At 44.0% G+C, this 13,930-nt stretch overlaps 1 protein-coding gene across 6 annotated transcripts in view; it reads left to right on the top strand.

Annotated features, from left to right (window-relative positions):
- Positions 1 to 9,522: 9,522 nt before the first annotated feature.
- The window catches only part of GALNTL6 (polypeptide N-acetylgalactosaminyltransferase like 6), a 927,841-nt gene continuing 923,433 nt past the window's right edge, over positions 9,523 to 13,930 (top strand). Inside the window, exons 1-3 of one of the 6 annotated variants that reach the window (XM_074951162.1) lie at positions 9,523 to 10,111; positions 10,454 to 10,576; positions 11,197 to 11,507. In XM_074951162.1, the coding sequence (XP_074807263.1) occupies positions 11,355 to 11,507 (153 nt within the window). In that variant the 5' untranslated portion in view covers positions 9,523 to 10,111; positions 10,454 to 10,576; positions 11,197 to 11,354. Of the gene's footprint in view, positions 10,112 to 10,276; positions 10,414 to 10,453; positions 10,577 to 10,709; positions 10,872 to 11,196; positions 11,508 to 13,930 lie in introns of those variants that run through there. The other 5 variants (XM_074951163.1, XM_074951157.1, XM_074951160.1 and 2 more) reach the window with 5 other exon arrangements.

The following is a 13,930-nucleotide window of genomic DNA, read 5'->3' on the forward strand; positions in this document are numbered from 1 at the left end:
AATGCCTCATTCTCTGTGTGGGCTGTTCATTTCCCCATTGCACACTCACTCTAAATTATGAGCTTGTGACAGAGGCAAGAAACTGGCCCAGACCACAAAAAAAGCTTTTGGGGGTGTTAAAGTGCACAACTGTAATTTTATACATACGTATTTTTTGAAAAGATTTTCTAACTCAACCAGCAGTTAAAAGCTGGCTGAAGAAATTAATGACTGAAATTAAATTACCTGTATTATGAAGCAGATCACACTAGATGTTCATAATGTTCTGCATGGCCTTGAAATCTATTGAATAAATTTCTTCGGGGGGGGGGAAGGGGGTATTTTGTTTTGGTCCAACAAAAAATCAAGTTTCTTCACAATGTCCCTGGTAAAAGATCAGCGATAATGTTGTTCACATCTGTTTCCTTTCAGATATGCTGTGCTGTCTAAATAGTGCACAAACATATCCATATTTTACAAGATTAATGATATTTTCAGTTTCATGTGGAAACATTACAAATAGGATGCTTTATTATCCTATTATTTCTAGTGACTCAATAATGCTTTGGACTCAAGCTGGTTGAGTATGTCAGGGTCCACAGACCATGCCTGCATACCAGCACACAGGGAGCTAATTCACCCAGATGTACAAAAAGTAATGATAAAGAGCCAAGTGCCCAATTAACCTCAAAAGATGAACAGGGAACTATGAAATCAGCCATATGACAAGGATCTAAAAACAATCATATTTATAGGATAGCATAAACATTACTGTTTGCTTCAGGTATATTCTTTGAAATTCAGTTTGTGCTGGTAAATGTAGTAGAGCCCTACAAAGGGGTTAGGTCTGTGAGAAAGTCTAATACAATTCCTAGTTAATACAGAATCGAGTTTGCATTCAAGCCTGGGATTTTGTACATTTGTTCTTATTTTTTTCCAAAGCCATTTTGTTTTCATTTTTCTTCTTTCTTTTTAAACTCTCCTCTTGAAAATAGAGTGCTCATGCTCCATGCTTAGGTTCGAGATTTATGTAAACTTTCAAAGGCAGAGAAACAGTGAGAATTTTTTCCAGAGATCAGCACTTTGCTGAATTAAAAGCTATTTAATTATTTGACATTTTACTCATGTTCTCACAAAATCAACTTTTCTATCTGACTACTACCACATTTTCAATGATTTTCTACAGTGTGTGAGGTAACTAGCGAAGAGTTGGATTTATCTGCATATTTTTTTTTTTTTTTTTTGCTTCTTTAAGCTTGTAGTGTGGCACAGCAATCATCTATCAGCTGGCTCGTCAGACAGAATAAAGATTTGAAAGTGGAAATAATCCATGGCTTTAGCATTACTCATGTAAGAGTCCTATAGAACTTGATGGAGCAATAACTTTTCTATGGATTTTTTTAAAAACCAACCTGTAGCATTCTCTAATATGGATAACATTCTTTTCTAAATTCTATAGGTTTTCAGAGGAGATTTTATAAAATCTTATAATGAGGGGGGATTTGATAGCTGCTTTCAACTACCTGAAAGGGGGTTCCAAAGAGGATGGCTCTAGACTGTTCTCAATGGTAGCAGATGACAAAACGAGGAGTAATGGTCTCAAGTTGCAATGGGGGAGGTTTAGATTGGATATTAGGAAAAACTTTTTCACTAAGAGGGTGGTGAAACACTGGAACGCGTTACCTAGGGAGGTGGTAGAATCTCCTTCCTTAGAGGTTTTTAAGGTCAGGCTTGACAAAGCCCTGGCTGGGATGATTTAACTGGGAATTGGTCCTGCTTCGAGCAGGGGGTTGGACTAGATGACCTTCTGGGGTCCCTTCCAACCCTGATATTCTATGATTCTATGTCTATTAAATTATCTAAAGCTTTTAAGCTCATAGATTCCCAACTTCTTCCCTTTTTATTTTACTACATTTTAGACACAAAGCGGAAGCATAGGTTACTGGTTTGGGAAAGAAGAAATATTTTAGGTCTATTCCTACTAAAGGTTTTAATATGTGTTGAGACATAGTTTCCAACAAATCTTCACTGGCCCAAACATAATATTGCAGGCGTGGCCAAACTGCAGCTTGCGAGCTGAGCACAGTTAAAGTGCGGCTCGCTGAGCTCCCCCCCAACCTCCACCCCATTCTCCACCTACCAGACTGGAGGACGGAGTGTAGGGCTTCTGTCCTGTGGCAGGGTGATGGGACTAGGGGCTTCTTCCCTGCATGGAGAGGTTCTGGGGGCTTTAGTCCTGCATGGGTGGGAGGAGATGGTGGGTGCCGCCCCACAAGGCAGGTTGTGTGTGTCTTGTGGTGCTCAAACTTCTGAAGATTATTGTATGCAGCTCAGAGGGCCTGTAAGTTTGGCCACCCCTGTAATATCACTAACCCCAAGGGTTGAAAAACTGAGTCAGGTTTCCACAATCATGAGATTAGCTTCCAAGTCATCACATTAAAAAAATTTTCGTTCTTTTATTTGCCCTCTGAGTTGAATTTTTAGGGTTCAATTTCTTTGTATTCTTCCACTGAGGTCTAGTAACTAGTCTCCCCCCTCACCTCCAAATATGACATTTGTGAGAAAGTTGGTAGAGTTGACAATACTACAAAGATGTGATGCTGGTTTTAAAACATGATGACAAAACTGTATCAAAGGAAGCCTAAAATGATGTGAAACATTAGGCCAAATTCACCCCTGGTAGAAGTGGGTATACCTTTGGAGTTAAATCTGCTTCGAGCAGGGCGCCATTTAACCCAGAATTTATATACAAAATAAGCATTTCAATTTTTAAAAACCAATAGTGCAGTAAGAATTGATCTCAGTGTGCAGGTAAATATGTCTAATATGAGATGTATCTCAATGAAATAGCTCTTAAGTGAACAGGAGCAACAACCATGGGAGTTTGTGAGGGAGTATGAAAAGCCTAACATACTGTAAACTTAGGCCAATACTTCCCCCCGCACACACAGAAAAAAGATCCTGCAAGAATAAAAAAATAATAATAATGCATGCAGAATTCCAGCAGCAAGGTGGGGGTTATCCAGTTCATTGCTCTGAATTCAGCATGTATAATTATGTGCCTTGTGGGCAGGTGCCATAAGTGTGCATTTGGTACAAGCAACTCATGGTTCTCTGAGACAGAGTATGGGCTCTTGATGCCAGAGTGACTGAACTGGAGTAGCTAAGGGAGACAGACCGGTACCTAGGGGAGACTTCCAGTGACACAGTGCAATGGTCCCATTCCCGGTCTGACAGTCTCTGTGCTATTGAGGAGAATGGAAAGTCTTGGGAAAAGGCAAACATTTAGCTGGAGTGGAGGAAACCAGTCCCTCCTTCTAGGTGATGTAATGGTCTCCTCTTGCTCTGAGGCTACCCCTCTTGGGAGGGGACCCCAGTTATTAGGAAGAGACAGACGATAGGAATGGGGGATTCAATCATTAAAACGGTTGCAGACCTCTTGGGACTTCTAGATAGACTTGTATTCAGTGCTGGGGAGGCACTAGTGTTTGTGGTACATGCAGGTACCAGTGACATAGGGAAAGATAGGAGGGTGATCCTGAAGGCCAAACTTAGGCTGTTTGATAAGAGATTAAAGTCCAGGGCCTCCGTGGTAGCACTCTCTGAAATATTTCCAGCTCTGCACACAGGGCCAGACAGACAAACAGAACTAGAGGGTCTAAATGTGTGGATGAGATGATGGTGTTGGAACGAGGATTTAGGTTTATTAGGAAGAGGGGAAACTTTTTGGGAAAGAGGATACTATACAAGAAGGATGGCACCATCTAAACCAAAATAGAACTAGATGGGTGGCATGTAAAATTAAAAAGAGCATAGAGGAGTCTACACTGAGTGCTGGGGCCAAGCTGGCACATGTGGAGAACATACAGTTTGGACAAAGACATCCCTTAGGGAGGACTTATTCAAGACACACTCTATATTCTAGTAAAGAGGGGATGATAGGAGTTGCTGAAGTACAGGTAGGAACTGAAGAGAAACAGTCAAACAAGAGTCCCATTCAATTACATCACATGAAGGCAAACAACTAAATGTTGACAAATTTTATAAATGCTTGTAAAAAAATGCTAGAAGTCTAAATACTAAGGGGGTGAACTACAGTGCCTGGTATTAAATGAGGATATTGATATAATAGGTAGCAGAGAACCTTGATAGATGATCAATGGGACATGGTAATAGCAGGGGTACAAAACATATAGGAATGACAGATTAGGTTGTACTGCTTGGCACAGGCACCAACTTTTTTCTGCGCCGGTGGGTGCTCTTGCCCCCCACCCGGCCCTGCCCCTACCCCAAGTCCCCACCCTAACTCCGCCCCTTCCTGCCCCATTGGATCCCTCCCCAAGTCCCAGCCCCAGCCCTGCCTTCTCCCCCAAGCATGCCACATTCTCCCTCCTCCCCCTCCCTCCCAGGCTTGCCACGTGAAACAGCTGTTTCGCGGCACAAGCGCTGGGAGGGAGCAGGGAGAAGCAGGATGCGGCAGCACGCTCAAGGGAGGTGGCAAAGGCAAGCTGGGATGGGGCAGGGAGCCGCCGATGGGTGCAGAGCACCCACCAATTTTTCCCCTCCAGCCCTGGACCACCCAAGGAGTTGGCACCTATGCTGCCGGGGGAGTGGTATTTTATGTGAAAGAAAGCATAGAATCAACTGTAGTAATAATCTTAAATGAGTCAAACTGTACCATAGAATCTCTATGGATAGAAATTCCATGCTTGAACAGTAAGAGTATAGCATTAGGAATATACTACTGACCATGATGGTGATTGTGAAATACTCAGGGAGATTACAGAGGTTATAAAAACAGAAAATGCAATAATAATGGGGGATTTCAACTATCCCATATTGAATGAGAGCATGTCACCTCAGGATGGGATGCAGAGATAAAATTTCTAGACACCATTAATGACTGCTTCTTGTAGCAGCTAGTCCTAGAACCCACAAGGGAAGAGACAGTTCTTGCTTTAGTCCTATGTGAAGCACAGGATCCAGTGTAATTTCTGAGTGGCATAGCACTCATACAATAGATCTGGGAGTAACTTACATGCTGCAGCTGTGGGAGCAGACCACGAGTGGTAGCTCTAGGGTGACCAAACAGCAAATATGAAAAATCGGGATGGGGGTGGGGAGTAATAGGAGCCTATGTAAGAAAAAGACCCAAAAATTGGGACTGTCCCTATAAAATCGGGACATCTGGTCACCCTAGGTAGCTCTTATCGCAAAGCAGTGTAGAAGGCAGCCAAGGCTGGAGAATTGAGGAGAGAGAGCTGTTCATTGGTCCAGCTTGTACTCTGGGTAACGTCACCACAAGAACCAGGGGTCACCGAATGAAATTAATAAGCAGCAGGTTTCACACACACACACACACACACATAAGGAAGTGCTTTTTTCTTACAACATGCAGTCAACCTGTGGAATTCTTTGCCAGATGTTCTGTTCATTCCCTGTGAAGCCTCTGGCACCCGTTACTGTCAGGAGTCAGGGCTAGATGAACCCTTGGTCTGACCTAGTACGGCCATTCTTGTGTTTGTGTATGTAAGTATTTACAATAAGTGGTTCCCTCTCTTTTTATATTGCTTATATTTATTACCAATACAACACCACAAGTGTCCTTGCCCTCATATTAGCCTGACTTAGGACAAGTGATGAGAGATTGACAAATGGGCTGAGAGGGACCCACAAGTACTTGAACAAAGAGGAAGCATCCTGTTAAAAGCAAGTCAGTCCCAGAAGTATCTGGATCACTACTGGCTAACAATCCTACTTCAGACCTAGGTAGTAAAGGTCACAGGAAAACCCTCCTGAAAGTTATAGCATTCCCCTCTTTTTTAGAGCTAGGCAGCCTAAAGCAATAGGTCAACAGGCTGGAAATCTGGTCATTTCTCTTTCTCGTGACTTAACATATCAACTGGTGTTAGATATTGCAATCATTGTTCTATTTCCATGAACTTAGTTACATTTTTATATTGGAAAGTTACAGGTTATTAATCTTAACTCTGCAGGGTTCATTCATGGTCTAGAGCAAGTTCCTTTTTGCAAGCTATAATAATGTGCCTTATTACTGACTACCATGTCTTCTGTGACTTCAGCTCTGCAGCATTGGACTGTTGCCACAGAATATATCCCCTAGAAAGTGGATTCCCTAAGAGAACGCCACCACCAAGGCAGGGCTGATCAGTACTGTTTACAGCAGAGGTGGGCAAACTACGGCCCGCGGGCCACATCCGGCCCACAGCACTGTCCTGCCCGGCCCCTGAGCTCCTGTTGTCCCCCCTCCCCCGCAGCCACGCCACCGCGTGGGCAGCGCTCTGGGCGGCGCGCTCATGCAGGGCAGCGCATCTGGCTCCGGCCCGACTCCCAGACATGCTGCTCTGAGTGGCATGGTAAGGGGGCCGGAGTGTTGGATAAGGGGCAGGGAGTCCTGGGGGGCAGTCAGGGAGCAGGGGGAAGCTGGATAGGGGGTGGGGTCCCGGGGGGGCAGTTGGATAGGGCAGAGGTTCTTGGGGGAGTAGATGGGGGTGGTTAGGGGTGGGGGTCCTGGGAGGGGGTGGTTAGGGGACAAGGAGCGGGGAGGGGGAGGTTTGGATGGGTGGGAAGTGGGAGGGAGCGAATAGGGGGCACGGGCTAGGCTGTTTGCGGAGGCACAGCCTTCCCTACCTGGCCCTCCACACAGTTGCGCAGCCCTATGTGGCCCTTGGGCCAAAAAGTTTGCCCACCCCTGGTTTACGCACTGACTAACATGTTGGTAAAGTCATGATCAAAAGAATCAATACCTGCTGCCACAAGTGCCAATGTCTGCCACCACTATAGCTGCTAGACTTTCTGTCCCTGTGTCCATATGGGATGGAAACTTCACACCACCATGGTCTATGAAGTGAGGGAGAGAAAGTGAGGGATGGAAACACCATCCAGGAAGCAGATTTAGGTGGGAAAAAGGTGGTGGTCTTCCAACCACATCAGAAAAGTCACATTATTACCATGTGCTCTCAAGGTTCAGCTTTCCCAAAATGGGGATCCAGAAAATCCATGGGGTTTGATGGTCTTCTCCTGACTAGACTCAGATGCCCCACCAGACTTCATGCACTTGACTTCCATTTTGGCCCTGAGTTGCCTTACACACAGTTTCAGAACACCAGGGAAGTACCAGAAGCCTGGAAGAAAGTGAATGCTGTGCCAATATTTAAAAAGGGTAAACAGGATGACCTGGGTAATTATAGGCCTGTCAGTCTGACATCAATCCCTGGCAAGATAATAGAGCAGCTGATATGGGACTCAATTAATAAAGAACTAAAGGAGGGTAATAAAATTAATGCCAGTCAAAATAGGTTTGTTGAAAATAGATCCAGTGAAACTTTGATTTCTTTGGATGAGATTAAAAGTTTGATTGATAAAGTTAATGGTATGATGTAAAATACTTACACCTCTGTAAGACATTTGCACTATTATTGCACAACACTATGATTAAAAAACTAGAAAGATATAAAATTAACATGGTACATATTAAATGGATTAAAAGCTGGCTAACTGCTAGGGCTCAAAAGGGAATTGTAAAGAGGGAATCATCAACTAGGTGCATTTTCAGTGGGGTCTTATAGGGATGGGTTATATGACCTATAATATTTATCAATGTGACATGGAAGAAAACATAAATCACTACTAAAGTTTGCAGATGACACAATTGGAGAAACAAATAATGAAGAGGGAAAGTCATTAATACAGAGGAATCTGGATTGCAGGGTAAACTGGACCCAAGCAAACAGCCATTTTAATATGGGTAAGCATATACATCTAAGAACAAAGAATGTAGAGCCTACTCAGAGCATGGGGGACACTATCCTGGGAAGCAGTGACCCTGAAAACCGTTTGGGGATTGTGGTAAATATTCGACTGAACATGAGCTTCCTGTGCAATCCTGAACCAAAAGAGCTAATCCTTGGATGCATAAACAGGGGAATCTCAAGTAGGAGTAGAGAAGTTATTTTACCCCTCTATTTGTCACTTTTGTGATCACTGCTGGAATACTCTGCCCAGGTCTGGTGTCCACAGTTAGGGTTGCGTGAAGACTTCTAAGAAAGATTACAGGATTAGAAAACATGTTTTATAGTGACAGAAGGAGCTCACTCTATTTAGCTTAACAAAGAGGACAGTAAGGGATGACTTGATTGCAGTATGTAAGTACATCCAGGGGAACAAATATTTGATAATGGACTCTTGAATCTAGCTCACTCAATGAGCGGAAGTTGAAGCTAGATAAACTGAGATCTACTATTTTAACGGTGAGGGTTAACAACTCCATGAAATATAGGCTCTAGTTTGGAGAGATTTGATAGTATATTTTATATAGCAGGTCAGACTAAATGATCACAGTGGTCGCATCTAGCCTTGGAATCTATTTCTGCAGGGTCCAATTCTCTGGCAGTAAGTGACATATCATCTTCCAGGAAGGATATTAGGGGATTTCTTCTCCAGAAGCTAGAGGAAAGAGAGGATTGGGGGGGGGGGGGGAGCAAAAGAATAATTTCCTCACTCCTCTTATACTTAAGAGCCCTGAACCCCACTTTGTGATGCAAGCACAACTTGCACCCCTTCCATATGATTCTTCCCTACTTCTGTGCAATGCTCCTGGATTTCTCTGTCACTCCACCCACTGAAATTCTTCAAGTTGAAATGCACAGTACTAGTCACAAATTATTGCCAGGCATTTCATACCACCTCACAATTTTCAGACTTAAGCATAGGGTTTTGCTGCAGGATAGCTCCAGTGCTCCACAGACTCCAGAGAACCCTGTCAATATTTCAGTGACTAATAGAAATAATGAGCAACAACGACTTGGTGACTTTTTTAATACATGACTGAGTTAGTGCTCTTTACACAGAAATATACAGATTGTGCTCCTGTCAAGCATACCTTGTAATCCAACATTCACCCTATGCACAATCAGGCATAAATCATGGGCCTTGAGATTTTGAAGGTCCTGTTTGATCGGGGTGGGGAGGGGAGGCTTGCAACTCTTTTCATGTAATTTAAATTTAAATACCTCAGCTAGGGGGAGGAATTTCTAATAACCAGCATAGCAAGGGCAGACTGGCACACTGTATGCCCTATGCACGGAGCCCTATTTAAAGTCTCTACCCCCCTTCCACATTCCTGCCTGAGCAAAACTTGAACCAAGAATGTTTGACTCAGGTTGGAGGTTTGTGGTATTTCAGGTTTGCTCACGTTCTGGGTGGCTGGCATAAACATACACGAAGGACAACATGCTTTAGGAGCAGCTTCTCGCCCCATTTGGGGGGCCCCCCATCAGGCTAACAAAGCGGGGGTGGGCTAGGGAGAGGAGCCTCCGGGAAGGTGACTGACACCACGGGCCCACTTCATTCCGGGGAGGTGCAGAAGGGGACTGAAACGAAAGCCCACACTTTGGGGCCCGGCCCCCGCAGGCTCCCCGCGCTCACCCCAGCGATGGATCGGGCCCCTTTATTACTGGAACGCGCCTGAGATGCTGGCTCCCGGCTTCTCGCCGCTGCCCCGGCGGCCTTGGCCAAGCCAGCGGTGCCTCCGCCAACCCCGCTGCGGGCCCGCGGGGTTTCCCAGCCCAGCCTGTCGGCCCCCTGGAGGCCGGTGGGGCGCACAGCTCGGCGGTGGGGTGGATTCTCCCTGGCTCCCAGATGGCGCGGCTCCGCAGCTAACGCCATGCAAGTGCTCGGGCTGCTGCGCCAGGCTCCTTACGGACCAGCCTCCACCGCCAGCACCAGCCAGGGGCTGCACGGGGCCCGCCCGGCCGGGCCGGCTGCCGCCTCCAGCACTGGGAGGCAAGAAGCGCCAGCCGCCCCCGGCTTCTGCGGCCAGGAGCGGAGCCGGGCGGAGCAGATCAGGAGCCGGACGCTTTACCTGCCTCGGCCGGCTCTGGAATTGCTCCCACTAATAAGGCGTCGGGAAGAGCAGCTTTCTGTGCCAAGTAACCCTCTTCTCCCCCCGCCTCCTCCCACCCTCCTCCTGGTCTCCTCTCCGGCGAAGCCAGCTCGCAGCTGCTGCTCCCCGGGAACCCATCATGAAGGAGGCGACGAGAAAGAGCCCAGGAAACAACGGCTACTTCTGGCCTTTAGCTCCTTCCTTGTGGCCCAGAGCCGCTGGGTTGAGGTGAGGGCGCTGTGGGCCGAGTCCGGGAGGAACGGAGCCTAGAGATCCAGGGTTTTATCCTGCGGCTCCTCCGGCTTTGTTTAAACTGGAGCTGGGAGAGATTTCCCCCTCCCCCCGCTTAGATCCCGTGCACATGTTGTACACCCGCTCACATCTCAGCTGAAAGCCATCAGAGAGAGAGCGAGAGAGCTGGAGCAGGTGGCTCGGGAGGGAGCTGTTCATCCCCCTTGATCATCCCCTCGCCAGTCCCTCCTGCACACTTAGAGCTTTGTACCTTTGCGCATTTTTTATTTAATAAACTGGTGAGCTCATTATGTTTTTCTTTCTTCTCTGCTTGATCAGTCCCAGGAGAAGAATGGTAACACGAACAGCATCAGAGTGTGAAAATATTGTCCGGGAGGGAGAGAGACCGAGCGGTGGTGAATGCACTTTGCGATACGCGAACAGTGCCTAGAAGGGGGGAGGGTAAGTCTCAGACTAGTTGGTATTTTGCTGGTAATGATGTCAGCTGTCTCCTTCAAGGGCTCTTTCCCTCTGTCACGAAGTGCAGTTGAGACTTGAGGGCGAGGAGGGGAAACCGAGGCCGTCTCCTGAGGGGTGTGTGTTTGGTTCAAGGAGTTCAGAGCTCGCCTTTCAAACGGGAGTTCCTGTTGCCTCCTTCGGTCCCAGCTGGAGCTGCACCTTGTAGCTCCGGATTTCTTTCGTGGTGGGAAGCAGCTGTTCTGATGGGGGAGATGGTCTCCTCCTGCTAGAGGCAGAGGTAGCATTTCATCTCGCAAAGGAAGAGCTTGCAAATTGCTCCCTGGCAGTCCCACTCTGATCAGTGGGTTGTGGAATTGCGTGCTTTGACCAGCGCGTGGCCCCCACTTCCCACCCAATTTCCCGTAAACCATTTATTGTCGTATCGATTTCTCAATAACTTCTGATCAGTCTATCTGCCGATCATATTTACTCTCTTGTTTTATAATAACGTGGATCGATCATGTGCTTCACAGTTTCCTCGGGAAAGCCTCAGCCGATGGGCGATGATTTCAGTCGCATTTGTGGGGGAATTAAGTGAATCTGTGTTTGCGTTTGTTCCGCAGGTTACAAACTCGCCCTGTGAACTGTGCGGATTGGTGGTGACTCGAGGCTTGTAACAAAAGTTTCTTCTAACCGACTCCCAGTTTCGGGGTGACGCGGAGAGACAGAGGGGAAAGGAAACTGGCCCCGAGTGCAAAGAATAGCTCCTCTTCTTCTATATATGCTGCCATTTGCCATGAAGAGAAAACAGAAGAGATTTTTGCAAATGACGTTGTTGTTCATGGTGGCTTTAATTTTCCTGCCTAATATTGGCCTGTGGTCTTTGTACAAGGATAAGCACCTGGTGAAATCCCCAGAGCCAGGAGAGCAGCAGGTGAGTGAGGTGTGTGTGTGTGTGTGGGGGGGGATATAGTTTTGTTTGCTAAGTAACCAACCATTAAGATTTAAAAGCATCATTTAGCTTGATCCGTGGCTGCTATAAAAAGCTAGTTTGCACTTAATGATGCTCATGTGTCATTTTTAACTTGAGATTGCTTTGAATGCCAAATTATATTTAATAGCTTGATGACGTCTTTGATATCCCAAATGGTAAATATAATGTGGAGAAAAGGAAAGCATGCATTATACAAGAAAACTTTAGCGAGGATATTGTAGAAGGCAAATTAATCTATGGATTTAAGTTTCTCAGAAGAACACTTGCATGAATGGTTACAAAATGTGACTATGTAATGTTAAAGAGCTGGGACCAAATGCACACTCTGATTTAGACAGGCACAGTCCAGTGGCTATATCCTGGCTAAATTTGCCCCCCCCCCCCCGCTCCCCAAACTCTGTAATATTCACTAGGGGGAAACAAAAAGTGCAGACATTATCAGAACTTCCATCTAGCCAGCATGCAGTCAATGATGCCTCCTAGAAGGAAATACAGCAGTGTGCCTATTAAAATTGCTCATCATCCAATCAAGTTAACTGTCATTTGTTCTTCTTCTGCTAGGAACTGCTTTTCCTTTTTCTACTAGAAACTTAAAGAAGTGACTGTCAGTCTTCTCCTTTCTACTGAATGTTGTTAATATGGCCTGCTACAACTGTAGATAATGTATACAGAGATCAGGCTGTGTGTTTGATGTCATAATATGCACTTAAATATTTCAAATGTACAGTCCTTCAGTCATAGTTATTATTAGCAGCAGTTGTTATAACCTGTTTTTTTTCTTAATATGATTCAGCTCATTAGATTTATATATTGCTCATAAATCTCAATAAGACTTTCATTAAATTATATATATTGAGAGTTGTTATAATTCAATATTTTTAATCACTAACTGCTCTTAAATTCCATAATTACTTCTTTTGCATACCACTGCTGTGTTTCCACTGTGTAATCTTTGATATGTTTTAAGGCTGGTTATTTTTTAAAAAAAGTTTAATTTGATCTTTTAGCTTGTTTACCATTTCCACAGCGTTGAAATGAGTTTATTAGATAGCATCATGTATCATCTTAGTATATTAATATTCTTAATTTCAAGGGTCATCACCCATATACATCGTACAATTTGCACATATTGGATGTATTTGTCATCCTATTCAGTTGAACAATGACATATGTCACTAACAATCAAAGAGTTTTTTGCTACTACTAAAGTTTGCTCTTCACATTACCATACCTATTATGTATAGTTGTAAAATGTTGTGAATGAAGATACTACTTTATAATAATAGGAAATCAATGTCAGTTCCTCTATTTGAAGAATCCTTTGTCTTTACAGATTTTTTAAAATACATGGATCTCAGATTATAGGGGCTAGAAATATTTTTTTTGAAAGAAAGTCCAAAATATTGATTGGTGGCTATCAATAGTGTACAAGGGGGAAAAAAAACACTTTAAAATCTTCTTCAGCTGCTGATTTAAGGAAGGTAAGGTGTTCTATGTGAAATCCACCTTTCAATGACTGACGCACAAAAACAGTTTCTCTTTTCTAAAAAATCATGGCTAGAAATATATTTTCCAGTTTTAGAGATTACAGCCTAAGTAGAGCAACATGTATAAGAAAAAAAAGGAAACAATTAAAAAAACCAAATACTGCAAGAATGAACTTGCCACCTCTGAGAGATCAGCTGGTGGAATGTGTGAAGAGCTAATGAGTCTTATTAATAAGATTTTAGCAACTTTAAAATTGAGTAAGTTTTATTTCTAATGCTAATTGAACAGCAATGTGACTGCGGGAAATGAATGGTAAAAACAATAAAACCTGGCAATGAAACTTTCAGCCCTGACTTCAACTTTACAAAACGATCTGGATCTGTTCAGTTGCCTACAGTCCAATATCACTATCATAAGTGAGGTTCATTGTTGAAGATGTCATAACAAATGAGAACAGCAGGTTGAAGTGGAGGTGAGTAATGTTACTTCCGTACATTTAACTCGTCCAGTTGATGTCATGATTTAATGTATGCTATATTATAGACAAAGGTGTACAAAAGGAACAAAGGATTCAGATAGTTTTGAACCAAACAACTTAAATACTTACAATCTTCTTTTTTGCTTTATATTTTAAGGTAATCTCAGGGAAGAGAATTGGTAAAACAATGTTAACAATCTGCAGACCCATTTTTCTAATAACTGTACAAAGAGAATAACTGTTTAGCTATGAAACTATATTTCTTACAGACTTTTTATATTAACATTCTAAACTGATCAATAATGAATGCTGCAAGTTAATTTTAAGCCTAATTAAGTACGATATCGAAAAAGTTAGCTGTGATGTATTTTAGTTGTGATGTCAGAGAAAGCATGTA

Source organism: Natator depressus, chromosome 4, assembly GCF_965152275.1.
Source record: "Natator depressus isolate rNatDep1 chromosome 4, rNatDep2.hap1, whole genome shotgun sequence".
Taxonomy (NCBI): domain Eukaryota; kingdom Metazoa; phylum Chordata; order Testudines; family Cheloniidae; genus Natator; species Natator depressus.